This window comes from Lobosporangium transversale (genome assembly GCF_002105155.1).
Source record: "Lobosporangium transversale strain NRRL 3116 chromosome Unknown BCR41scaffold_13, whole genome shotgun sequence".
In the NCBI taxonomy this organism is placed as follows: Eukaryota; Fungi; Mortierellomycota; class Mortierellomycetes; order Mortierellales; family Mortierellaceae; genus Lobosporangium; species Lobosporangium transversale.
This window is the reverse complement of record NW_019028991.1, coordinates 518447-545724: the sequence shown is the minus strand read 5'-3', so window position 1 is coordinate 545724 and position 27278 is coordinate 518447. Positions and strand designations below refer to the sequence as shown.

The following is a 27278-nucleotide window of genomic DNA, read 5'->3' as shown; positions in this document are numbered from 1 at the left end:
ACAGAGGATAGATCCACAATGGATCCTAATAATCACTGGAATATCATGGAAGACCTTCAAGGGATGTCATCATCATTTCAGTCATACGAAAGCTGGTATGAAAGTAGCATTGGCCCATTAGATAGAGTGCCTCTATCCGTAAAGAGTGGCGCTGTTACGAGAATGTCCTCACGCCATAACAGTATTAGCCATACTGATCCTCATTTAATGTGGGGTGCAGAGTGCCAAATGAATGCCAACTTCGAGGACAGTTTTGGAGCCAAGGATACCGAAGTGACTAGAAAGCCATCTATTACTCCATTCAGTGTAGATGCCCTAACAGAGACGGACGAAGTCAGTTTGCGTAACGTGTCCAAGAAGCGTTCTATTCTCTCTCGGCGCATTATTGCATCTAACAGTTGGCCGCCCACTATTCTCGCCAGCTCACATACAACGCTTTTAATCTCGATCGAGTGCATCTCCCAGCAAATCTTACATACTCCTGTTACAGCTATCATGACGCATCCGCTAAAGGCATTGGACATCATGAAATCATTACAGGCTCTCATGGACCGACAGCGTCGGATGGCTGTCGGGAATGCAGAGGCAGAGGATCTCCTCACAAAGCTCGTATATGTGTTTGCACCCGTCTGTCGCTTGGCAGAGCGCCTTGTAAGGATATAAGCCATTTTCATTATTTATTTTTTAGGCATCAATGCTTAGTCATACTTACTAGAGAGGTGGTGCTGACATATTTTACACATTTTATATCATTTTTTAAACACATGTAGCATGAGCAGCGCCTGAATGAAGACCAATTGGATAGGACCTCACCATTTCCATATGCTGACTGGTCACCATTGCCATCACCTGCGATGCCTGTGCAGCACGATAAAGGAGTAAAGTGTGTTTTGGCACCCGACGAGCCTTCGAAGGAAGAGGTACAAAGTGCAGGGCCGCTTACACCTAGTTCAGCTTCGAATGAGCCAAAGGAAATAACAATGATTCATCAGTCCCCAAAAATATCAGCAATATCAGACTCATCCCTTGAACAGCATCTTGCGGCCAAGAGTGAGAGCTTCACCCCCTCCCAGTGCGTCGTAGCTCAACATGCAAACGCATTTTCTACTGGAGAAATCCAGCTACAATCTGTAGGCACTACCTTGGCTTTGCCCAGATTGCCAAGCAAAAGATCATCAGCGCCTCCTTTGTCAAGGACGACCCAGTCTGAGACTAAGCCCTCTACTTCCCCTGCCTTTTCCAGTGAGCCCTCTTCTGGCTCGCCCACAACAGCAACAACAGCAACAACAGCAACAACAGCAACAACAACAGCAGGATCAACGGGAGCAACGGGAGCAGCAACAGCAACAGCGACAGCAGCGACAACGGCGGGGACAGCAGTAATAGAGCCGGCAGAGTCAGGATTAACAGCGGCAGTGCCATCGCCACTGCAGCGGTCATTGATAGCTGTGGCCACAGCCCCCAGCTCTAACTCTATCTGCTCGTTTGATGGGGGCCTGCAAAGAGTAGAGAGCAAGGATGCTGCTAGCGAGAGTGATAGCTCTGGTATGGTAGGCGCATCAGGCAAGGTCAAGAAGCCATCGGAACGAAAAAAGTCAGCTCTAAGCCTATTCAAGTCCATCAAATCTATGTTCAACCAACAGCAGCAACAGCAACTACAGCTACAACAACAGCCGCAGTGCCAGCAGCTACTTGGCTCTCACGAAAAGCCAGTTTCGCCTATGTCGCCTTTATTACCCCAGTCATCGCCGAGATCGCCTTCATCACCTGGACCGGCACCGCCTTCTACAGTAGTAGGTAAGCCTGCGCCTTTTGCGCTGCGGCACCGAGCATCTGTGACCTCAGCGTCTTTGCTGCGGCCACAGACGAGTGACTCGGCGTCTATCCAAATGACCAGGTCAGAGACCTCCCGACCTGACTTGACTGGAGGTACGATGGATAATGTGAGCTTGACAGTTTGTAGAATTTGTGATGAGGATATTTTGATATCCTTCCTGGATCGACACAGTGAAATCTGTAAGCTTCAGCATGAATGCAGCCAAAAACTCGAGAGCTGTAATCACGCTCTTGGTAAGCTTAGTGCCTGTGTTTGGCAACGTAAGCAGCTGATCGTAGCGATGAATCGACCATATGTGGATTACTATAGTCTGCGGGATTCGGAGAAAATTCAGACACTGTCCGAGAAGTCCTGCCTTGTACTCGAGACTAACCCGCGCCATGCTATTCGAAAGTTGGAGAAGTATCACCACAAGATCAATAGTATTCTGCAAGAGTCTCGCAATTCTGCCTATGATGAGGAGTTATTTAGCATCTGTAAGAAGATTTCTCACGTCATTCGCGAAAAGCTGTCAACTATGCAAATAATCCAAGACCAACTGGTGCTACTGACTATCCGCGATGCTGGTCTCGATGGCTCAGGTAACATCAGCCGATCACAAAGTGCCAATGCTATCAGCACTCAAAGCGAAAACCAGTCGGCCTCAACATCGTTTTGGGGCGGAAGGAAGAAATCAAAGTCCAAAGTCAAGGACGGCATGAACTATTCCACAAAGCCGCCTCTACCATTATCGCAGACTACTCTAAGCATTTCAGGAAAACGAACTGGTCCTGGAATGTGGGCTGATCAGGGTGGGTTTTCAAGCTATACATGGCGAGAAAGTACTAAGTCAAACTTCTCAGCCGCTGGTATTAGTTTCCTTTTCTGTACATTGCTTGATCCTTCTCTCTTTGTTTCTTTTTTTTTTTATGTATCTACGGGTAGTTTTATGTGGTTTATAAAAACTATTAATCGTCCGTCCATCTTTGGTTTACTCTGCTAGATGTAGATGGAGCGATATCCGCATTGAATGGAGGTCATACTGGGGGTATTACGGTAACAAGGAAAGGCCGATCTGGGTCGATACCAAACGCATTTATTCAAACGCCGCCAACGTTTCCAACGACTCCCATAGAGAAGCCCAGCAAGAATTTTAGCACTATCTTTGCTGCATTCTTGCGTGCGTCACGCCAGCGCATCAACAATAATTTAGCAGGCCAATCTAGGAGCCACTCAGGCGATAGTGAGTTTGGCCGAGGCGGGCTATTTGGCCCTGGCGGCGGCGGCGTGCTGTCTCCACCAACCAACAGTTCTACTCCTCCTTACAAGAGCCGTGTCCCAAGCATACAGGATTTTGAGATCATCAAGCCCATTAGCCGTGGCGCCTTTGGGTCAGTAGCTGGTTCTTTTAAAATGGTTTGGGACATTCGTTGTATGTATGGATCACGCATACTAAATGTTTTTATTACCACTATTAATACTTCTATTGTAACTTACAGCAAAGTATATCTTGCGCGGAAAAAGACGACCAAGGATCTCTATGCGATCAAAATCTTGAAGAAGGCAGATATGGTTCGCAAGAACATGGTCAATCACGTTCTGGCTGAGAGGCGTGTCTTAGCCCTGACGAGGACGCCATTTGTTGTACAGTTGTTTTATGCTTTTGCCAGCAAGGATTATCTCTATCTTGTTATGGAGTATGTAATAGGGGGAGATCTCAGTTCGTTATTGGCAGTATTTGGATCATTTGACGAAGATATGGCTAAGATGTACATAGCAGAATGTATTTTGGCTCTTGAATACCTTCATTCTAATGGAATTACGCACCGCGATCTTAAACCAGACAACATGCTTGTGAACGCTGAAGGCCATATCAAGCTTACAGACTTTGGTCTAAGCCGTATTACTGTCCCAGACAAGGATGATATATTCAGCGGGAATGAGTACAAGGCTCCATCGTTAAGCAGAAGACGTGTCTCTAGGACTATCGCCTCTATTTCTAGTGGTTCTATGAAAGGATCTATAGGGAAAAGGCCACCTATAGTCGAGAATATAAATGGCAGAGGCCAAGGCGCTGGAGCGAACAAAGGTGCCACTTCGTCAATCCCACTTGCATCTTCTACATATCATGCTGGTACTCTTCCAGGAAGGGCTGCACGAAGGCATCGTGGGAGCAGTAAGGCCTTGTTGGGGACCCCTGATTACCTCGCCCCAGAACTTCTGTTGGGGATAGGGCATGGGACGGCCGTGGACTGGTGGTCTCTGGGTGTTTGCTTGTTTGAATTCTTGACTGGATATCCACCATTCATGGATGAAGCACCAGAAGCGATCTTTAAGAACATCCTTAATCATGGTAATGTAATGCCTGGATCGCACTTGCGAAGGCATCAGGCTTATTTGAGTATTTTGTATTCGAAAACTGATTTTGTAGCTTTTTTTTTTTTTTTTTTTGTCGTCCATAAAACCAGATATCCAATGGCCTGAATATGGGCTTTCGCCTGAGGCCCACGATTTGATCAACAAACTGCTTAGCAGAGACCCCTCGCATCGGCCATCTCCTACAGAACTGAAGGCTCACCCATTCTTCCGTGGAGTCGATTGGGATAATATTAGAAATCAAGAAGCCCCGTTCATCCCCGCACCAAACGACAATATGGACACTAGTTATTTTGATGGTACTATTATGAAAAAATGAAATAGCCGGAATAAGCTAGAAAGCTTATTCCTCTTGTACTGATATTATCTTTTTGACATCTATTAATGTAACTTAGCAAGGAACGCTAGGCCAGACATCAGACGGCTATCAGGCGGAAACATTGCAGAGATTTCCTCAGGTCAAGCAGCAGACGGTGACGCTGCCGCTCTCACCATATCAGAGACGGCAAGTTTGGAGTCTAGGGTGTCCCAAGGGCAAATGGATTCGACTGTGGCCTTGTGTGAGTCACCACTCGTCATGCCTGAGACAGGGATACCATCTACATCAGGAATAGGCTTAGAATTTGCGGCTACAGTCCCTTTAGTGGTAGATAAAGCTTCCACCCAAATCACACGCCCTCGGCTAACGAATCATGGTCGATCAAAATCAGTGTCTAACCGTGTCTCATTCTCGCCGGGGTTTGGATCATCCTCGCTTTCAACACTCTCCTCTTCCACATCCATCCACCAAATAAAGCCGCAGTCCCCTGAACTTACACGTACAAGTATTGAAAGACCACCATTCCTTGCAGAGCAGCCTCTTGGATCCCCGCTTGCAAAGCAGATCGAGAATGGGCTAAGGGCACAGCAGCAGTCTTTTGTGTCCTCTATTCCACCTTCTGAAGGTAATGGAAACGAGCTCATGACTGAGTGCCTTACTATGCAAGGTTGTCAGCGCATGCTCCCGAGCCAGAAGAGACAGTCAGTTTTGAAAGCCGATCCAAATAGCAGCGACCTGAGGACTTCTGCCCAGCGCTCGTTAGGCCCACATAATGCTGCATACAGGTGTGGAAGTGATGTGACAGATCTTCGGGAACTTGCACCGATAGCTGATATGTCCACAACGGGCATGATAGAACCCTTGCCGCCCTGCAATGCTGCTGAAAACAGCATTGTGCCAGTGCAACACCAGCAGCTACGACAGCGTCAGCAAGAGCAGCCATCATCCCCTAATCTTGATAGCATCGATACAAAGCTCCACTATCGGTCTAGCCAGCAACAAGGCTTTAAATCGAATGAGTCGACTTGGGCTCTGCAACTACATCTACAGCAGCAAGTTGCACAATCGCAGCCTACGCTGTCGGGCTCACCTTTAGCAGCGCTTAAGGCTGACGAGACCAATCAATCTATGCCTAATCCACCACAATATCAGCTACATTCAGCCAATGCTACAAAAAAACGCCTAGGACTGGATCATGGGCGTGACGATAATACTCGATCGAGGCCTCATTCTTGTCGACCATCGCGTTCCCGAAATCCTTTACCGGATCTAGATCTTCATCAAGATGAAATGGATCGCGACATATTGGACCAGCAACGCCGTGGCGACAATAGTGGCACTGCAATGCAGCGATCCCTGAGTATTGATTCAGAGTTCGAAAGCTTTTCATATAAGAATGTGACATTGCTAAATGATGTCAATATGGAGGCTATGATGAACCAAAGCAAGAGCCTATCTGGTGCAGCTATAGCTGTGGCAACAGCAGCGGTACAAGGTATTGACCTTGATACGGAAGTGTATGACAGCCATGGCACACTGAATTCGGGGTATGGTAGTCTGGGATCTGGTTCGTCAACTCCAGGGACACTCAAAAGCATGATTCAGTCACTTAGTGCCGGGGGAAGTAAATATTCCAGCAATTGCGATACTAATGCCATGCCATCTGGTGGAGCAGTGGGCTCAGTCATGGCTGGAGGTCCCAGTATGTCGTTGTCCTCAAGTATCTTAACTAGCGAGAGTAGTAAAGGAGAGCGCCCTCGAGAGGCTCGACGTGAGAGCAGTGCAGGATATCTATTTGGATTGGGGTCTTTAACTCGATCCCGGTCGAAGTCAAGGTCGCGAGCGAGCTCAGCAGCAGCGCCGACAATGCTAACAACAATGAGTCACATAAATGAAGGAACATCATCACTTTCTGCCTCTCCTTTGATGAATGCGGGAGGAAATCAGCCACAACCCCCCCCCATGACAATCAACAGCAGCCTTCCAGTATCAACAGCAACCTTGACACATCCGCCATCACAAGTGCAAGCGCCAATTCGAGCTTCGATTCCAGTCCAGCCACTAATGCCGACTACTGCGCCAACAGGCTCAGGACATACGATCTTTGGGTTTGGAAATGGATCGTTCACCAAATTGCCGGGATCAAAATCCGAATCCAAAGTAGGATCAAGAAATGGAAGTACAGCCAGTTTGGCAGCTCAGTCCATTGGCCCAGGCGTGCTGTCTATGATGTTAATGCGTGCGAGCCCAGGTGTGACATCGAGTAGTAGTACCTGTAGTAATAATAACAGCAACGGTAATGGACCTAAGACAGCAACGCCTATCAAAAAGAGTAGTAGCAGTAGTCTTGGAGCCAGCGCTAGTAATGATCGCTCGCAGCGATATCAGCATAGTGCGACCGAAAAGGAGCAACAGGTTCCCATAAATTCAAGCAGACGAGGTAGTGCTATCAGTGCTACCATAAGTATGGGAAATATCGAAAAGAGTAAGGATCATCCGCAGCCCAGCCCTCTGACGATGAAGCATGTCAATAGCAGCAACAGCAGCATTCTTATCACCCCATTGGTATTAGAGCGGCATGAAGATTGGGGCCAAGGCCTGAAGATGGGCTTGTTGATAGAGCCCACGCTGCAAACACGAGTCCCAACGCCGACATCCACACAGGTAGATACCGTAGCAGACCATAATGCACTTGCGGAACCAGACGGCTCAAGCGAAGAAACCAGTGAAAGGTGCCATTAATAGAACGAGATCTTCGATTTATAAATCTTTTATATATTAAAAAAAGACGAAAAAATCAGATGGCTGTCTCAAGAGGAGTGGCTTCATTGATACCATAAATAAACAAACAACATAAATAAGCATCTGTGAGTGGCAGTAATATTTTAGTCAATGAAAGTCTATTCCATTTAGAGTGATTGGATATCTCGGCAAGAAAACACGGATGGACCTACTGGATGCCAAAATGTAATTTGTTGTCTATTTATTTATTTAACTTTCAACTTTATCCAAGACCACGTCTAGATTTAAAACGTGAACTTGTTCTCTTTGTTTTAATGTTTTAATTCTTAATACACCTATATCTTTGGGTCCTGCTTTCATTCCTTTCAAGACCTTTGCTTCATTGCTTTCGTTTATTTTATCTGTTCAACTTTAAAAAAAAAAAGATTATTATACCTACCACACGTTCCACACGTTGGGCGTCTATTGAACCTCCCACAAATCAGTTGCCTGTCAAGCGCGCTCACTCTATTTATGGCGGCCCGAACCACTCGAAAACCATTCCTCCGTCGAGCGGCTTCACATCGGGTGTACGACGCATCATCTGAGTACGAGATCCCGGTGGGCTGTGCCACATGCGATCCAAGCACGACCCGTGAGGGGGGGGGGCTAGCGGGCCAGCAAGCGGAGCATGCAGAGGGTGAAGAGAAGACAGAGCCTACAGGTCCATTAACGAGTGCGTCCTGCTTGATTCTCTTGAGCAAGAGAGAGAATAGGAGAAAGAAAAACAGGAGGAAAGAAGACTTAAAAAAGAGGCAAAACTGGAACTAAGCTTGTAGGCGAGCTTGACTGCGTGGTTTGCATGGACACAGGTCGCTCTTCTCAGCACAGTTGTGTTTATTCTACTCAAGAAGATAAGCTGGAGCTTCCCCAGACGCAGGAGACATTGGTTCCCTTGGTTACGCCAAGCTTATACCATCAAACTGCTGCTGTTAAGCTCGCTACCCCAACTCCTCCACCAGTCTACCTTGAACCAAAGCCTCTTTCGCAAAAGGAGAATAAAGACCATATATATCACACTATAGCTAAAGTAGACTTTGTACACACCAATTACCCTAATTGTTCGGCAGGGTTGCGATTGGCAAGTGGGCCTTTGGGCTTGAATTGTCCCCAGTGGATATATATCAGTAATAGAGGTTGAAGAGTTATGCTTTAGGTATCAATAAATCCCTCTCCTCTATCCACCTAAAGACTTAAATAGCCATAGCCCCATGGCTACTTTCCATAGTTCGTGTTTTTTTAATAGTTGCCTGAAGAAAATGACTTCGCCCAAGATCACTAAAAATTAGCTATGCATAAATTAAACTGCAACATGGCATGGACATTGGAGACCTAAAAAAGTAACAAGAGGCCAGTGTAGCATTATGGGGTCTCTATTTAAGTTGTGCTGCCTCTCAAGTTTTTTCATTTACTGCAATATCTTTCGTTTTCAGCAACCTTCTCAACATTGCAACATTGTAAATACATGGACTGCACCAGAGCAGCATTCCTCAAGGGAGCAACCATGTTGCATTTCGATAGGGTATACACTAGAGAGAAGGAATAGTTCACCGTGAAAGACTAGAGTCATTTATACTCAAGCGCAACAACGCAACAGGGAAACCATGGATGCCCAGAATATGCTCTCCAGTCTAAAAACGCCTGATATCCCAACCTCAAGCGAGCGCAAAAAGTTCATAGCACGGTCAAATAAAGCGGTCCGTGTTTGGAGCGGGGAGACGCCGCTAGCGTTGACGAGGTTTCTAAGGAACAGAATCAACAGGCAGTAGTCCCAAGGTGTCTATAAATGAAATGACTAATAGTTGGACAAAGCGACAAATATTCCTGCCAACTTCGACTTCTTGCTGCTATTTGCATTTGTATCCACCTGATCCACGAAATCATCCAAGTGGCGTAAGGGTAGGAGCTGGCATCATTATTCCTCAATCATTAAAATTAGTACATGAATGGGACAAGGCGTCAATATTTGTAAGCAAAGTCTTGCCACTCTGGTTCAAAATAGTGAACTAACGTAGCTAAGAACAGGGACGTAGATGTGGAGGAATAATGCCGACATATACACTCAAGGATATTATAATATTCTAGATAGTGCTAAAGACCATTTGAGCTGCTCCAAGCTTCTGGTGACCTATGGTGCAGCATGGATCCGGCATGGATTATGACAGAGACAGCACGCAGCAGGTCTCCGTATCGAAAAAGTTAGTTGGGGCCAATGATGAGAAACAGAATAAAATAAGATGGGTATTGAGATGCTGTGGAACTTTTCTACATCACTCTGTCTCTCAAACGTCATACCTACACAACCCTCCAGCGAATGGAAAGGTAGGATCGTCGGGGCCTATGAAGCCGGCACCCTTCTTAACAAGACTGCGAAGACTCATAGCCTCTTTATTTAAACAGTAAATAAGGAAAAGAAGGCGCTGTTGCCTCAAAAAGCCTCCTAGCGGGAGACCTATCCTCGTACCTCTTGATGTCAAGAGCTTACTTAATTACGTCAAGCGAAACATCAGCTGCACTCTTCAAGAGGTCGCTACCGAGGCTCTCTAGCCTATTTCCTAAAGTACAACAGATGCGTGCTCTACAAAAGTGGATAGAGTCTTTAGCATCTCAGTTATGAAACTAAGACTTGAGCCAAGGCATATCGAAGCGCGACTGGCTTTTTTAATGTTACATAAACTGGATACACTTTTCTTAACAATTAGCAGAATAGTCAGGGAGTTAAGGCATATCTAGCCATGCAATATCTCGATACTTCATAAGACCATCTGTTGGGTCCGGTTTTACGCCTATCTCACAAATAGCCACTTTCTCGATTTCGACCTCAGCCCAAACTTCATCTTTCCAACTCTCGATCAAGTTTCTTGCATCGAGCTTCAACGGCTTTTTTGGTGTCTTTCTCTCATCTCTTCTTCCTTGACGAGCACCACTGTCCAAACGACTTCCCCTCTCAGCCACAGTCACTCTGTCTCTGTAAGAACGAGCATGAAGACTGTTGACGATCGTTCCATGTAGCTTGAGTGGTCGTTGGTCCGGGAGCACAAAGCCTGCTGCTACAAACATTTTCTGCAGTGACTCACAAAAGGTCTGAAGCCGTCCCGAAGGATCGTATGGTGCTGCATATAGGACAGAAGTGGAATGTGGTGCTTGCATAGGCAAAAGTCCTCGAAGTGTGATGACTAATGGCTGCTTTAGCTGCTGTTGAGATGTCTGGCAGTCTACTGGGCCCTTATATTGCTGATTATTCTTGGTTGGCTCTCGTCTTTGCGAGCGTCCAGTATCATAACTTGCAGTGTTAGTACTAATAGTACCAACACTAGTGGCAACAGCAGCAGCATCATCAAGTAGAGCCTCCAAATTTACTGCCTTTAAAAATTGGACCGCCTCCTCAAGCTGCTGTGAAGTGCATAGACTCATGACGCCAAGCGTCAAATGTAAAGATGGGATAGGCCGCAGTGCTTCTTTTGGGATCCATGAGGATGAGGTTTTAGAATCAATGATATCACCATTGCAATAAGAATTCACTCCTGACAACACATCCATGGCAGATTCTAAGTCTGTTGCAGCTTCTACTGCAGCAGTTGCGTTCGAACCTACAACTGTGCCTGTCACTTCTGCAGCAAATCGAGAAAGCGAGGCATTCAGCTGACCAGCTGACAGTGAGGTGTACAGTGGTATAGCCAAGAAATGAGTAAGGCGTGGTTTAGGCGGCATTCAGATGGATCAATGTGATTAAAGAAAGAAATGATGCAGAAACACTGCCACAGAATCCGCAGAATTTCTGGAGGTGGTGCTCTTACATAATAGAAATTGAGTGACTCTCGCTCTGGAAGCACAGCCTCTTCCTTCATTACCGTACTATCCATGTATAACATCACACTTTATTTTTTTCCTATGAGAATTTGTCTTCTATTTGATCTACTAGTTGAACAAGTTTCGAGATAAAAGTTGCTGTGGCGAATCTGTCCCCTTCAAAGCCCATATCGTACCACCAGTTTACTGCGATGCATTTGCCTTCGTGATCGGACTCTTGTTCTACCTGATGGTACCACATTGCTGGCAAGTATAGCAGTTCTCCTGGATTAATCTCTACTTTGAAGGGTTGGCAGAAGCGGAAACGAGGGTATTTTGAAAAAAGCTCTTCTTTCGGTTCGTGTGATGGGTTAAGAGCAATCCATTTCGTGTAAGTTGAGGGCTCCAAAGGCTCCAGTTTATACCGCGGTGAGTTTGTAGGGACGGCTGAGGATGACGCTGACATATTTGAATCCTTGACATCAGTATATGTCGCAGCAACATAATGTTTTTCTAGAAAATGGTTCAACGAATATTTAAAAAATATGTAAAACTACGCACAAAGCAAAAAAAGAGAAAGTGCGAAGACTCCATCTTACCATGTAGACAATACTGTTCTGATGGTGGTATTAGCGTGAAGACTTTTTTTCCGGTGATAACAGCATAGATATTTTCGTAATGGTCTATCCAAGATAATCACCATTATTTAGTTTTTTGAAATAAAAAAAAATTTTACATGATTTTCTAAGGCGGAGAGAAGAGCGATTGCCATTTTCACAAATAAATGGTGAATGAATACCTTTATGAAGCGAGGTAATACTTCGTTCATCTCCATACCAGAAGTTGACGGCATCTGGTTTCTTGCCAAGGGCTTCGCTTGCAAATGGAATGTCACTAGGAATATCTCCCAGTAGCTCTTGATACTCCGCCATCAGATTGCCATTCTGCAATTGAATATAGTGCACTTCCTGATATGGATCAACGACCCCGCATGAGTTATCTTTTACAAAGTCATTACTTTTACTCCCTGTCATTTGGCTAGTTAAATCGCTTGGGTTCTTTGGTTTTTTTGTACGAACTGGCATTCTATCCAAGAACTGCTCAAAAGACATTTTTTTCTCGCAGGGCATTGCAAAATATAAATCATCCACCACAGCGTCCGCCCAGCCATTAGGTGTACAGGCAACAGTAATTTCCTTGGATCCTAAGGTGTGGGACAGGTACTCGTTGGTCCATTTTGCGAAGGCTGGCCAAAGCCATTGTTTCCCTTCTTCTGTAAGTTCGACATGTTGAGAAGATTCAGAGATAGTGGTTGTGGAGGGAGGGAGAGTGATGATGACGGGGCGGTTTGCAGCAACGTAGCGATGGAACTCCAGGGGTGTAGGGAGCTCTACCCTTTCAATGACGGACAAGTTGAGCTCTAGTTGATTTTTTTGTGGAATTAGTCTGACTAGGGAATACGATCAAGCTTACGAGATAGCCTGTGCTCGAATCGGCATGTTTATATTGCCTTCGTCAGTTAAAAAGCAGGCACGGACCTTGTACGTCTGAAATCAATGAACAGATCTCTTTCTCAAGTTGAATCTTGACTGCGGAGAGATCCTTGATCTTGTTATTGGTCGTCAGAGTCGCCATTGTGCAGCTTGGACATCCGTTCTACTTTGAAAAGATGAGAAGTTCGCTACACAGGTGGAACACGAAAGACGTTAATGGGCCTGCAGTGCACAGTCACTATAGTAAATAAAGCACAAAGAACAGGAACCAAAGTGTTTCAGTGCTTTCTATTCATCCATTATACAGTTCAACAATGTTCAACAATGTTCAGAGTGCGAAAAGAAATGTAATCACCTTCGACGGCGACGGTGAACCAATATTACGAGCAGAGGTTGTCAGCAAACAGAGGAAGAGAGATAGTTCACAAATATTAAATGGTGTTTCCAAGAACGCTCGAGACAAACCTTCGCCAACTTCCTCAACACCAGAGTCATCTTTATTAGCCGATCCAGTTAAAGAACAGCCTTCAGGTACAGAGTTCTTGCCATTAGCAAAGAAGCAAAAAAAGAGGCTACAGCATCAAGATCTAGCACACCCAACAAAGCTTGCCATTAGGGAACTAGCCACAGATGCAGTTATCCAGAAAGCCAAGGAATTGAAGAAGCACCGGCAAGCACTCCCAATTTACACAGGTAAGACTTCAGTCACCTCATTAGTATTGCAGTTTGTATCCTGGAAGTTAGCTGTTTTGGACATTGAAACCTAAAGGAGAATGCATATTGTTTCTTATTAAGCCCGTGACATTATCATCAAAGAGGTCAAAGAAAATGCGTGTGTTGTCATTGTCGGTGAAACTGGATCCGGCAAAACAACACAGATTCCTCAGTACCTACTTGAAGCCGGGATGGCAGCTCACGGAACTATTGCTGTTACACAGCCGCGTCGTGTGGCTGCCATCAACCTTGCGAAACGTGTTGCAGAAGAAGTCGGGACCCCGATAGGTCAGAAAGTTGGTTATAGCATTCGATTCGATGACGCTTCATCTAGAGATTCATTGATCAAGTACATGACAGACGGCATCATGCTGCGTGAATTGCTTTCAGATCGATTATTGCTTCGGTACTCTGTCATCATTCTGGATGAGGCTCATGAAAGGACTCTAAGGACAGATATTCTATTTGGTATGGTCAAGTCCATTCAAAAACAGAGGCAAGACATGATCGAGCAAGGAAGGAGAGATGTTCAACCTCTTAAAATCGTGGTCATGAGCGCAACTTTGGATGCAGAGAAGTTTTCGGAGTACTTTTACAAGTAGGATCTATATGTTTTTTTTTTTTTTTTTTTTTTTTTGAAAGTCCATCAATTGCACAAAGAAATAACCATTTGGGTAAAACGTAGTGCAAAGATCATGTACATTTCTGGACGCATGTACCCGGTCAAGATCCTAAATACAGTTGAACCTCAATCCGACTACGTTGATTCTGCACTCGTCACTGCCTTCCAAATCCATCAAGAAGAAGCCCCTGGTGATATTCTTATTTTTTTGACAGGACAAGAAGAAATTGAAAATCTTGAGAAGTTGATCGAAGAATATGCAACTGATCTCCCACCACATGTCGGCAAACTTATTCCCTGCCCTATTTTCGCTGCACAGGATTCGACAACGCAGCAGCGTATTTTTGAACCCGCACCTCCAGGAACACGTAAAGTTATTTTGGCTACCAATATTGCAGAAACATCTATTACAATTCCCAACATTCGCTATGTAATCGATACGGGATGTCATAAGTCTCGTGGATACAACGCCAAAATTGGAATAGAATCACTCTTGGTAGAACCCATCTCCAAATCATCTGCAAGGCAGCGGATGGGCCGTGCAGGTCGTGAGGCGCCAGGAATCTGTTTCCGTCTGTATACAGAGGACGCATTTGATGAACTGGAAGAGGACGCTGTCCCAGAGATTAAGCGATGTAATCTGGAATCTGCTATTCTATCACTTAAGGCAACTGGTATTGATGATGTGACGGGGTTCGATTTTATGGATCGGCCACCCAAGTCAGGAATGCTGAGGTCATTAGAGCATTTGTATGCACTTGAAGCACTCGATGATGAAGGCAAACTCACAGAAATCGGCAAGAAGATGGCTGCATTCCCAGTGGACCCACCCTACGCCAAGGTCCTTCTCCAGTCTGAGGTAGATAACGCCTAACCTTGATATGGTGAGAATATATTTTTTCTATTATTTCTAACAGTTGGGTTGACACGTTGCTTCTTTTGAATCTTGATATCGATTCTAATAATCTAAATAGAAAATGGAATGCACGAAGGAAGCTATTGAAATTATCTCCTTGCTCTCTGTCGACAGTATTTTTTCGTCCCCATCAGCCAAGCGTGAAGAAGCGAATGAGGCCCGTCAAAAGTTTGTCTCGCTTGATGGTGATCATCTAACGCTTCTGAACACTCTTCGAGCTTACGAGTCTGTCAAAGGCGATCGAGACTGGTGCCGTGAAAATTTTATAAATTCTCGTCATATGCGTCATGTCATAGATGTACGTAAGCAGCTTATTCAGTTCTGTGAGCGATCTGGGATGGATCCTAAGAGGACTTGTGGACAAGATTTAGAGATCGTTCTCAAGTGTTTCCTGGCTGGATTCTTTCAAAACACAGCATTATTACAACCAGACGGAACATACAAGAGTGTCATTGGAGGACAAACCGTCAGCATACACCCATCAAGTTCATTGTTTGGAAAGAAAAGAGAAGCGATCATGTACAATGAGCTTGTCTTTACTACAAAGCATTATATTCGAGGAGTTAGTGCGCTTGAAAGTGCATGGTTGTCACAGGCTGCACCAAAATACTTTGGACGACGGCAGGCATAATAAATAATTAATGCATGGGCAATTGATTTAATCAAAAACGTAGTAATATTTAATTATAACGATAATAGTACTAGTAAAATATGTAGTATAATGAAATAAAAGTCATTAAGTCTTTATTGCAACGCTTCAGTCATCGCTTTCGTCTTCAGACAAGATCCGACGCTTCCCAATAGTGTTGGATTTGTTCCGACTAGTTAGCCTAGTCTTTGGATTCTTCGCTGAATTCTCTGTTGGGCGTTTGGTTGTCCTTTTCCTAATTTTTGTGTCATCTTCATCCTCACCTTCATCATCCTCATCATCCTCTTCATTTTCTTCTTCTTCACCTTCCTGATCGTCCTCCTCTTCTTCCTCCTCTTCGTCTTCGTGCTGATCCTCTTCTTCATCGTCGTCTTCTGAAATCTTTCGTTTTCGCGTCGCTACTACTCTCTTTGCTGGTGTTTTCCTGGTAGATGGTGCGGGTGAACTTTTGCCACGAGACCTGGAACCTAAAACACCCTTAGCAGCAGGTGTAGACCCCACTGTGGAGATTTTCTTAGTGCCACTATTGCTGCTGCCGAATAAGATACCCGAACCAACTTTGGGACTATTTCGACGACTCGATCCAGCCGAGCTCGAGGCTGCCCCTCCGAACCGTTTCTTATCTTTGCTCTTCTTCTCATTATCACTGTTCTGTTCTCCATCGCTCTCGCCACCTTGATTGGCTTCTTCCTTCTCTTCATCATCGTCACTTTGATCGGCGCTATCCTCGCCATCATTGTCCTCACTCCCTTCATTTTCGCCATCATCTTCGCTCTTGCCATCTCTCCGTCCCCCTCTTCGTCGGTTTTTGTTGTCTTCATTCTCTTTAACCCACCATTCCTCGGGCCAAGAGTTCTTTTCTTTGGTGCCGAAGGATTCTGTTAACGCTTCGAGCACTTGAGTCTGGACTTGTTGGGGCCATATCCGTGAAAACAGTCGTTTTGCCATAGATGTCAAAGGCATCCCTTTTGTTGATGATGATGACAATGATAAACCCATATCATCCCACCAAACTTGTAAAAGTGATAATACAGCACGCAGATGCGTTGCTTGTTCCTTCCTCTGAGTTGGGGTCAGCTTCGTCTTGGCTACTGTAGCACTTCCGTTCTTGGTACGAGTATTTTTGGATAGCATTTTGCTTTTCATAGATACATCTTCCATCTCGAGATCACCATCGGCAGAAATAGATGAGTCTAATGTTGCCGCGATTATCGGGTTTACAGGAGCAGAGGTCTTATCGCTGAGTGACAGTAGAATGGCGGCTACGTGGTCAGGATATCCTCTCGCCCATAAGGCGATATGTGACTCGCAAAACTGTCTCATCTCCTCAGATATTATCTCGGTTTGGGCTGCAATCCTGGCTATCGCCCGTCCAAGACTGACTGTCGGCGGCATCACTGCCAGCGAGCGAACCAAATTCAACAAACCACTCATTGCTTCTGCTTTAGATTCTGTATTCATGTTGGGAACCCAATTGGCGTTAAGAAGAGATACAACGGCTTCTGATACTCCGCCAATCTCTGATAGAATCAGTTGCCAGAGACCCAGTTGCTCATATGTTTCCCAACTCAGAGTCTGCTCGAGAACCATGAGCGCTTGAGGTGTAATTGTCAGTTTCCTTCCATCTGCTAATGAATGCGAGTCAGTCTCCAGTTCATCAGTCTTCTCTTGAGATGCATTCTTCTTCTTCATAGCTCGTGTAATCTTGGTCCCCTTTTTACTCTCCTTATCTTCTTGTTCTATTACCCTTGAGGTCACTGGTGTTGATATCAACCAGAAAGTCCGACCAGCAAGTCCTGTTGAGAGCCGATAGATCTGAGTCGGTGTCGCCATGATAAGCATCAATTTCAAGAAAGCCTCCGTTCTAGGGATAAGTTCTGGAAGATACTCGAGCACTAGTGGTAGCAAGCTATCAAAGATCGCTGTCTGACGACTGTGCAGATTATGGAGATCTGCTAAAAGATATTGTTGTCCAAGGGTCATGGAATCACTAGATGCCTCAGCGTTGCTCTCCTCAGTGTTATCCATCTGATCCTGTCTAACAGATGCTCTGATATATGATCCATAGAGTTGCAAGACCTGTTCTACGGATATATTAACATTAGGCTTGCTACGCTTTTGTCCACGAAGTAAGCCAAGCAAAAACCACATCCCCATTTGTCTCGACCGTGGATTGATGTTGGCCTCACTGCTCAAGAACATTTGCGCAACTCTCAAAGCGCCGTCTTTGCCATCCCTTGCAGTAACCTTCCATAGACATGACATTAGCGGCTCCATAGCGTCTGCATCTTCGTCTTGATCTTCACTCACAGAGCAAACATAGGACTCGGGGATCTCTGCCTTATGTGCAAATGCTAGAATTTCCTGACCGATCTCATGAGCTATGTCTGACCCCTCCACTCCAGCGCCTGCGACATCACCATACACCTCCCAGATATGTCGAAACATCTTTGCAGTGCTAGGAGCTTCAGGATCTGTTTCGTAGGCTTTCTTGAACTCTTGAAGACTAGAGCCAAAAATCCAAAGAGACGCTCCTGGAATAGGATTTGATCCAGAAGAGACATCAGCAACCTTGCCAGCTGTTGTGCCCGACGTCAAATCGTCTGTAAATGACCAATCAGCGAGAACACTGGCATTGTGAGGCTTCCCTGTTGCGTCTTGAGCAACAGATTCAATTGTATAAGATTCCATAACTTCTTCTTCCCCTCCAATGTCATCATATTCATCTTTGATAGCCTGCTCATCCACTGACATAGGTTCCCTGGAAGACTCTCTGGACTGACTTCTTGACTTCACATCTCTTTGATCAGGGTCATCATCATCATCATCTCCATCCTGCCCTGCGATTCCCTGTGCAACAAAACCTGAGTGAGGCGGTGAGCTTTCGAATTCATCCACACCCTCGTTATCATCGTTGTCGCTTCCAGAACGTGTAGGAATGCTGTGGTCTTCGATGTTCTCCATAGACATACTCCCTCCTATTAGTGATCCAGCAGTGTTTTCTGCTATGTCTCCGAGCTGTGCTGGGAATAGCGACAACATGTATTCACGGACAGGAGGGTAATCTTCAAGGGACGGTGAGCGGTAAATGAATCGAAAAGATCTATTCTCAATTTTTTTTTTTTTTTTTTTTTTTTTTTTTTTAAAAATAAAGAATATCTGAATATAATTGGACTACATGGCAACGTCCGCTGCGTTCAAAGTTCAACCGTCATACCTGATAACACCCTTCTCTACCAGTGCTTGAGCTGCCATCCCGACATGCTTTTGGATGTATTCACGTAAGGGTGGGTAATAGTTGTCGACCGTAAACTGCAGAAATTCCAAGAGGATGGCAGTCATGTATGGATATCGCTCAACTGAGCGTTCCATGAGCAGCATTGCAGGTTCTAATGCATTTTCAGACATGTATTTGAGTTTACTTGTGGTGCTTCTGACCGTTTCAAACATGCCGTCATGGACGATATGGCAACTTACCGATATTCATAATACTATCCTTAGATGGATCATAAAATAACCAATCGTAAAATAGTGCGAGTTTGACATTGGCCGCTGAAACATTGGACTATGGCAGAGGACAAAACTCAGACTGTCAGCATGGCAACCTGGATTGCTGAAGAATATTCTGTTCGCTGGCGTGTCATTACCTTGATGTTACGAAGGAGACTACCAATAAAGACGTAGCGTGGTACAATACTGCTTGCGAGAACTGCATTCGTTGGATGATACACGCCACAGATGTAGCGAATGATATCACAATATAAAGCATCAGTTTCAGGTGCTGTAAGATACCTCTCAGTGAGCCACTGCAAGTTTCTGTTGTGTTGTCCAAGGTTAATCTATAGCGAAAGTATGTACCCATGTGAGTAGGGGTGAACCCTCCAATTTTCCCGGAAGCAGTGTTGGACGCACTGTAAGTGTCTTACGTATTTAAGAATATGAAGCAGTTTGTGTTCCATGTCAAATGTCAGTCGACTTGCGAGAAAAATATCTTTCGATGGCATAGCCATGAGCTGGTGAATGCCTTCAAGTTGAGGATTCAGTTTCTCCGGGCTGTATAGCAGATCAACCCAGATCTCTTCAATTTCTTTGATCCTTGCGACATCCTGCAGTGCTCTGACTAGATCCCTCCCGATATCTGAACAATCTCGGAAGCGCTCTCTTAATAGTTTTGCGCAGAATATGGCTTCTTGTTGTCGAAGATTCGTTAGTCGACCGTGATCAAGCATGATCCTCAGATATGTGAAACAAGAGTAGGCGACTAGCATTGGAATTGAGTATACCCAAGGCTGGAGATGCGTTTGAAGTAGCCGAAGCATGGCCTCTGCATGCTGTACGTTTGCCTGAGATACGTCGCCGCCGCGGATCTGCCTTAGTAGAATCATATAAAGTTGCTCAACACCATGAACCCGAATTTCAGTCAATTGACCCACAAGCCAAAGTATCTGTTCGCGGGCTTGAGGCCGAATTTTATGAAAATGTAAGAGAGAACAAAAGTATCGCGTCTGCTTGACTGCAAATGCGAGAGAGTCACGCGCAACAAAGTTCATATGTCGAAAAAGATCCGGTGGGGTCGGTTTGTTACTGTTGCCATTTTGTGCAGGAACCACTAAAGAGGAAGTGGTGCTGCCGGGGTTTCCTCCTGAGTTGCTATTATATGTGAGAATACCGTACAACAAACCATTGATAATTTCTGCATGTTTTTGCATGCTGACTGAGGCGGAGGCTTGAAGCTGGTTATGAATATCGATTTCGGACATGCCCTGAATGGATTCCATGAGCTGCTTATAAGCTTGGCTCATCTCCTATAGAATGAGCAACATGCACGGTATAATAGCAATAACCCAAGTTAGACTATTTTGTGCGATTACGCCACAAGAATAAGACCATACATATGAATGAATCAAATTACATCGACATGCCATGTCAACAGGATCATCCTCGTCAAATTGAACAAAATCAAAGATGAGTGACGGTGGTGGAGGCTCTGGCACCGCCATGATGTATGTGTGTTGAAAAAAGACAAAATTGAGCGATCCAGTTATTTAGGGGTTATAGGTCTCCAGCAATGCAACTCCGCGTGTCATTCCGCGGTTATGCTCAAATAATATTGTGATGCCTTCTGCACGATGTGGTTTAATACATGATAAATGCAACAGATCGAAACCATGGCAACACTCAGGGTGCCTATAATGTGACTGGCTTTTGAGCAGGCGCGCGGCGCGTGCCTCTCTTTTTTAAAATATGAAGCTGAACATCCACACACATGGAGAATTCTGACTGCACAATTAACTGACAAGGAATCATGCAATATTTGCCCTAGGCATAAAGAGCAGCATAATATGGAGATCACATTTCTAGGCGAATACTTGCCATTTAGTGAACAGGAAGGAGCGAAGGAGCCAGCAAAATCATCAACTACACAGCTTAACGTTCCTGGTGATAAAATCCAGAGTTCTGAGAAACCACATGGTAGATATATTTTACCTCGCTACAGCCTACACCCCCCCACACTCGATGGTATTATCAACGATACAGAGCCTAAAAGCAAGAAAGAGCGAGCCCCAAGCAATATTAGAAGCAAAAGTCCACGAGGATATGATGTTGAAGTCGTGATCAAAGGATCCAAGGTCATATGGACTCAGGGTGGTGTTCTCCGCAAAATGTTGGATTTTAGCTCTGAGAATGAAATAATTCAGCAAACATTGTTTGCTTGGCTTATTGTCAATAATCCATCCCAAAAAATCGTCGATCGTGAGAGGGATCGAGACAAAGAGCGTGAGGACGTGGATGACATACAACAATTGCATTCAAACGTGAATCCAGGAGCGGACCGCCAAGGTAGGCAGCAAGCTCTTGTAATCATCCTCAAAGATACTGCAAGGATTTACTTCCCAAGCGGCGAATCATTTTCTGTTCATTTACCACTGGGTGTACATAAAGTATGGGCAATGGACTTAGGGTTGTTATTGGAACGCAAATCAGAGCCTGGTGAAGAAGTGGCTGGAAGCATGGAGGGTACGGGCTTACCACGATTCTACATGCTAATGGATCCATTCAATGAGCTCCAGATCGTTACCCTTTACCAGTTGCCAAAACCTGTGCTACCTACAAAAAGTACTTTTATGGAGACTGGTCCTCGAATAAGACATCTTGGTGGAGTTGTAGGTGATATCTTTAATACTTGTGTGTTTATGTCAGAAATGGATGCCTCGGATCGGACGGTTGTAACATTTGATTTGTTGTTGGGGCGACATCGAGTGTGGCGGTATGCATCTAGCATGCCCACGGCGTTGCCATTCACAAAAACACAATCTCAAGCTGGACCTGTTGACAGCATTGCGGTGGATGGTGATAACCATACAGACCTGCAAATGAGGACGGACACATATTTATTTGAGATCGAGAGCGATATCCAGGGGTGGTCGTAAGTGCTATATCAAATATTATTTTTCGACCAGAAAGTCATTCTGTCTATGAAAATGAATGCTAACTTAGATATGAAACCGTAAAATAGACGTGAATCAACCATATTTGGAGCCCATTATTTCGACGGCTCAACAGTGATCGGCGTGCTGGACCATCAAACCGAGAAGCTGTCTTGCTATCAAATCATTGCGGACCAAATTACTGTTCAATTATGGACAAGGCCAGCTCTATCCGCAGTGGCTGTTGAAGCTACAAGGAAGCATTTGCGCGACATTTTGATGCTTTCTCGCGATGGAACGCTTCAGCTCTGGACAGGGCTCGCTGCGGAAGTTATCCCGTGCGATTTCAACCTGATACAGGATCCCTTGAAATGCAGGAAGGATGGTTTATGGGCCTCAGAGACCGAAACTAGTGCTTCCGGGAACGCAGGCCTGCAGATTGTGGAAATTAAAGATGCTGTCGAAAATAGAGTGAGCCTCGTTCTTAGTGATGGTAAAATCCTGCGAGTATGCCTCGATTTTACTGTTCGATCAAGTTTAGTGCAGGAGTGCTTAGATGCCCTAAGCTACGCTTTACCGGTTGAGATACTCTGGGACTTCAGGCATCGTTTCCTGCGTTTGCATTTCGACAAGAACTCCAAAGATTCTAATATGGATGAATGGAGCAATTTTACGACCACGTTGCTTTCGTATTGTGACCCCAGCTTTTCTCAACCGGTCATGTCATCTCCAAAAATTCAAAGCCGCCAGCTCGCAGGCGTACCCAAGAAATCTTTTCTCGTTGAGGATCCTGACTGGAAATTCTTTTTGGAGTCTGATATGCATCGACTTTTGAATAAACACCCTTCATTCCGATACGAGCGACAAAAACTATCCACTCCAACAAAGAATATTTATACAGAAATGGTCGTGGAGGCCCAGAAGCTGGCTACGACTCATTTCCGAGGGCCAGCAACAAGGGGGTCACTACGTTTAGACACATTCTACAAGTACATACTTGTGGCATTGCACCTTGTCTATGAGGACCGAAACATTAACTTAGCAACCTGCAACGAAGGAGACATGGGGCCACTATTGATGTTGATGTCTCATGTTGTTCGTTGGAGCACTTGGACAGATGCATATGCTAGGCGTATCTTTGAAAGCGATAAGATAATTGAGTTACCAGGTAGCGTTTTGCCTTACTTTATAGCCACGAATGTATGATTGTTAGTCATTTCTAATGTTTTCTCGCTTCATCCTATTGTTCAAAGAGGTGTATATGGAATTCGATCCATTACCATTGGATTTGTATAAATACGAGCCGCCTGATATCTTTCGATGGATTTCGGACATGGTTACGCGACCTCACGAGACGAAACCCTTTCCAACACTAGCCTCCCTTTCAACGCTTCGGGACCCAGAGCAATCACTTTTCCCGGCCCTTGACTCCACCCCCTGTGATCAGCTTCGAAAAATAAGCCTGTTTTTCACTTCTTTGATGAGCGGTGACGACGGAGACCAAGCAGCTGTGAGGGCTATTGTAAGCGAGTCATTCACCAATATACAGCTGGATCAACTACCCTTCGGTGTATCAGTGCCCTTGAGGGAGGCACTTTGGAAGTGTCGAAGGAATCCATCTCCAGACTTGTCCTCGGATGCCCTCTCATTCATCGGTAGGAACGATTTAGCAGAGCTCGCTTCGATGAAGAACCCTGGATACTACATGAAACCGCCTATCAAGGATAGAAGTGTAACCCAAGCTTGACAACATTTAAATTTCATTTATCAACAAGCTAATGGTGTTTGGATTATGAGATACAATGATATTGATACCAACTATTTGAATCAATAGGAGCAAGGCAAGAGACAAGACATTCATACTTTGTGCGAGAATAAACGTCATCAAAATGGTGAAGGCGAGCTTGAGACTACTGGGACAGAAATTACCAACTCAGACATCACAAACTTACGGTTCGGAGCTGACATGCGTATAGCAGAAGTGCAAAAGATGCTTCGTTCGTCTATTGTCTCCAAAGTGAAGTCAGAGGAGATGCCTGAGCTTACTGAAGAAGACGACCTTCGTGCTGCGCATCAGGCACTTCTTTGTAAAATGGCTTTTCGGACATTAGCCCTCCCTGTAGGACGCGGTATCTTCACGTTTGGGACCGCAACACCAATTTTGAATCAAAAATGTCCGATTCCGCCGATCAACCTGTCTGCGAAAGTCTTGCCAACCTTTGGTGTGATGGATCTGGAGGTGGCATCGCTTGGAGGTGAACATGCGCTGATATGGCCTAGTTTTCATAACGGCGTTGCCGCAGGTCTTCGGATTTCTCCTAACAGTAAGGATGTTAATTCGTCGTGGATTACCTATAACAGACCTGAAAACTTGGACAGTAGTCATGCAGGCTTCTTATTTGCACTTGGATTGACTGGGCATTTACGGACATTAGCCAGGCCGCATGTCTGGAGGTATCTCTCCTTCAAGCACGAGATGACCTCAACGGGTCTTCTTCTAGGACTAGCATGCGCCCATAGAGGCACAATGAACACTGCGATCACAAGGGTACTTTCAGTTCACATGCCAGCACTCCTTCCACAGCATGGATCAGAGCTTAATTTATCACCATTAACACAGGTTGCTTGCGTCCTGGGCATTGGCCTTATTTATATGGAAACCTCCCATCGGCGCATGACTGAAGTCATGCTATCAGAGATTGGGTCGATCACGAGGAATTATACAGATTCTATAAATAATCTTCAGGAGTGTCATTCCGTCGCCGCAGGTTTCGGGCTTGGGTTCATTACTTTAGGACAAGGCAACAAGTCGATGGGTTTACGAGATATGAGGATAGTTGATGTCTTGGTCAGCTATATGCCTGGAAGTGTGGACAAAAACCATGAAAGCAGAGACCATGGACCCTATGCAGCAGACTACGGATGGAGCCAGCGACAGCCTGGTATTGAGGTGACTAGCGCTGGAGCCACAGTTGCACTGGGGCTGATGTATCTCAAAACTAATAGCAAGTCCATTGCATCCAAGCTTGATGTCCCTGAGACTCCTTTTTTACTTGATTACGTTTCACCGGATGCCCTTATATTGCGAGTCATTTGCAAAGCGATTGTACTTTGGGATGGCATCATTCCAACCAAAGAGTGGGTCCTTTCTCAAGTTCCAGGCTACCTTAAGGATATACACACCGGCGGGCCACCGACAACTGAGTCTGGACCACAGTCGTACTACAGTATTATAGTTGGGGCGTGCTTTGCTATGGGTCTTCGCTTTGCTGGAAGCGGCAATGAGGCGGCATATGAATGTATCCTTAAGCATTTGGATATGTTTATTACTTTGGGACGCGGCAGTGGTAGTACGTTGAGCCCATGAATTGCGTCAGCTTACTGTATCTTTAGTACTGTTGGCTTTGCTACTTAATATTTTTTTTTTTTTGATTAATCTTTGCTTCCTACTGTAGATGGTTCATACGAAGACAGCATAACTAGATCCGTGATTCGCACGTGCCTGGATGTGACCACACTTGCAGCCGCAGTGGTCGTGGCAGGCTCAGGTAGAATTGACCTGCTTCGCAGATTACGCAAGCTGGTGCGTCGAAGGAAAAGCGAAGCTGTCTATGGCAGCCACCTTGCGTATCACATGGCGTTAGGGCTTTTGTTCTTGGGAGGGGGAGGATACACACTGGGAACAAGCAATCGATGCGTTGCAGCATTATTGTGCAGCCTCTACCCGCGGCTCCCCAATGATCCATCCGACAATAGGTCACATTTGCAGGCGTTCCGGCACCTCTGGGTCTTAGCAGTAGAACCAAGGTGTCTTGTCACTAGAGATGCCATAACTGGAGCCTGCTGCCCAGTTCCTGTGCGAATACATCTAAAACCAGCATATTATCAATCACAAATTCAAATGGTTATCAGACCTCATCCAGCCAGTTATACCAATGACACTAGCGAAGGCGGTGATTTACAGTATGCTCGGTACACGGGACTGAACCCAAGTTCTTCTCAGGACAAAGCAGCGACATATTTCTCAAACTCTAGATTGGACATGATGACTCCTTGCTTGCTTCCAGAATTAAACACTATTTCGAAAATCGAGATCATGGAGCCGCGTTACTGGGGTATTACGATTGATTTAAGTAGGGAAAATGAGGAATATTCTAGGATATGGAAAATCCTCAAGTCTGGGTCAATATCAGTAATAAGACACATTGGCCATCTAAGTTACACGGAGGACGCCTTGGGTATGCGCGGTATCCAAGCACGACCATTCCCCAAGGTCCTGACGAGCTGGAATGTGGATGATACAGTGGGGAACAGCGGACCCAGGAAGCGGAAGCAAGAGAAATTCCGATGGCTGCAGGAGAAACGACACAAGTTGAGCTTGGGGCTGGATTCCAGTTACTTTAATGGCAGACAACAAAACAGCCCAGGCAATGAAGTGGCGGACCAAAGTTCTGCATCGTACGGTGAAGACTTTTGTCTGACCTTTCTGCAAGATCCACAAGTCGCGGCATTTGCTGATCACCTCTGCAGAGCTCCAAGAGGTGGCCACGCGACAGATGAAGTACGAGCGGCATATTTTACCAGCGTCCTATGTGAGTGTTTGACGATGGATAAAGTAGAGACCATGTGCGTGCATGTGTGGCTGTATGACATAGGTAGCCGCCTGGACAGTCTCGGTGAGCTCTCTTGGAGAACATTATGGGAACTTCGAATTTTGGCAAACTACTACGACACCCAGCTTAAGCGACGCCTCGAGCAGCATCTTATCAACGAGCGGGATCGTACTGAGCTTCATGAAGAGAGTGGGCGTAGGGGACGAGCCAACGCACGTCAGTCGATTGCAGCAGAAACGGCCTTGTCGTTTAATCTGGTGGCTCAGATGCTAGAAGATGACGGAAGCAACACATTGATCAAGATTAGTCGTATTTCTCAACTTGTTTCCAAGATCACTAAGCGTGTAGAGCAAGCCATGAATGGGCAGGTACAGCTTGGTGAGCATGATTGGAGCGCGGATACGGTCGCACGATATTATTTCACAAATGGCTCGTTCCCTTCTAATAGCAAGAAGCAGCAATCTATAAAGAGCCAGTGCAAGACCGACTGGTTCAAAGTTTGGCTGGAGCAGAACGAGATTCCAGGACCGGATGCGATCCGTGCAATCCGCAACGCGCTGGTAAGCACGCATGAACTGTGGCAGGACTTCTTACCACAGCCAGGCGCACATACAGAGAGCCGACACGCACAGGCTGGGCGCCGTATGCTACTGAAGCAGGTCTTTACACATGCATACCCAGCAGTGTCGCTTAAAGTGCTTGAGTATCTTTTGGCAGCAGGTACTGAATAATTTGTCACGTGCTTTTTTTTTTTCTCGAGGC

The 27278-nt window shown here is 45.4% G+C and overlaps 7 protein-coding genes across 7 annotated transcripts; 4 read left to right on the top strand and 3 right to left on the bottom strand.

The window, feature by feature from the left end:
* Window positions 1–1518: 1518 nt before the first annotated feature.
* Window positions 1519–4511, top strand: BCR41DRAFT_377424 (serine/threonine protein kinase 15; the record flags this gene model as incomplete). Its single annotated transcript, XM_022027104.1, has 5 exons — window positions 1519–1533; window positions 3167–3232; window positions 3341–3716; window positions 3963–4169; window positions 4285–4511. The coding sequence occupies 5 exons, from the start codon at window positions 1519–1521 to the stop codon at window positions 4509–4511; spliced, it is 891 nt and encodes a 296-aa protein (XP_021882628.1).
* Window positions 4282–7361, top strand: BCR41DRAFT_35272 (hypothetical protein). Its single transcript, XM_022024001.1, has one exon. The coding sequence runs from the start codon at window positions 4731–4733 to the stop codon at window positions 7251–7253; it is 2523 nt and encodes an 840-aa protein (XP_021882627.1). The 5' UTR covers window positions 4282–4730; the 3' UTR covers window positions 7254–7361.
* Window positions 7362–9944: 2583 nt separating this feature from the next.
* Window positions 9945–11071, bottom strand: BCR41DRAFT_351234 (kinase A anchor protein). The gene has a single exon (XM_022023767.1). It carries the CDS (start codon window positions 11001–11003, stop codon window positions 10011–10013), a length of 993 nt encoding a protein of 330 aa, XP_021882626.1. The 5' UTR covers window positions 11004–11071; the 3' UTR covers window positions 9945–10010.
* A 101-nt stretch (window positions 11072–11172) lies between these two features.
* BCR41DRAFT_351233 (cupin-like domain-domain-containing protein) lies at window positions 11173–12735 on the bottom strand. The gene is made up of 4 exons (XM_022023766.1): window positions 12620–12735; window positions 11881–12501; window positions 11681–11764; window positions 11173–11594 (listed from the first exon to the last, which is right to left on the bottom strand). The coding sequence occupies exons 1-4, from the start codon at window positions 12714–12716 to the stop codon at window positions 11182–11184; spliced, it is 1215 nt and encodes a 404-aa protein (XP_021882625.1). The 5' UTR covers window positions 12717–12735; the 3' UTR covers window positions 11173–11181.
* A 266-nt stretch (window positions 12736–13001) lies between these two features.
* BCR41DRAFT_351231 (P-loop containing nucleoside triphosphate hydrolase protein) lies at window positions 13002–15500 on the top strand. The gene is made up of 5 exons (XM_022023765.1): window positions 13002–13105; window positions 13191–13267; window positions 13370–13886; window positions 13974–14769; window positions 14885–15500. Exons 3-5 carry the CDS (start codon window positions 13480–13482, stop codon window positions 15455–15457), a joined length of 1776 nt encoding a protein of 591 aa, XP_021882624.1. The 5' UTR covers window positions 13002–13105; window positions 13191–13267; window positions 13370–13479; the 3' UTR covers window positions 15458–15500.
* A 27-nt stretch (window positions 15501–15527) lies between these two features.
* On the bottom strand, window positions 15528–20613 carry BCR41DRAFT_385645 (protein-domain-containing protein). Its single transcript, XM_022027695.1, has 6 exons — window positions 20398–20613; window positions 19402–20280; window positions 19123–19314; window positions 18953–19040; window positions 18693–18864; window positions 15528–18578 (listed from the first exon to the last, which is right to left on the bottom strand). Exons 1-6 carry the CDS (start codon window positions 20473–20475, stop codon window positions 15584–15586), a joined length of 4404 nt encoding a protein of 1467 aa, XP_021882623.1. The 5' UTR covers window positions 20476–20613; the 3' UTR covers window positions 15528–15583.
* Window positions 20614–20817: 204 nt separating this feature from the next.
* Window positions 20818–27247, top strand: BCR41DRAFT_395097 (hypothetical protein; the record flags this gene model as incomplete). The annotated part of the gene is made up of 5 exons (XM_022028701.1): window positions 20818–21902; window positions 21993–23071; window positions 23157–23635; window positions 23738–25253; window positions 25359–27247. The coding sequence occupies 5 exons, from the start codon at window positions 20818–20820 to the stop codon at window positions 27245–27247; spliced, it is 6048 nt and encodes a 2015-aa protein (XP_021882622.1).
* Between the last annotated feature and the right edge of the window lie 31 nt (window positions 27248–27278).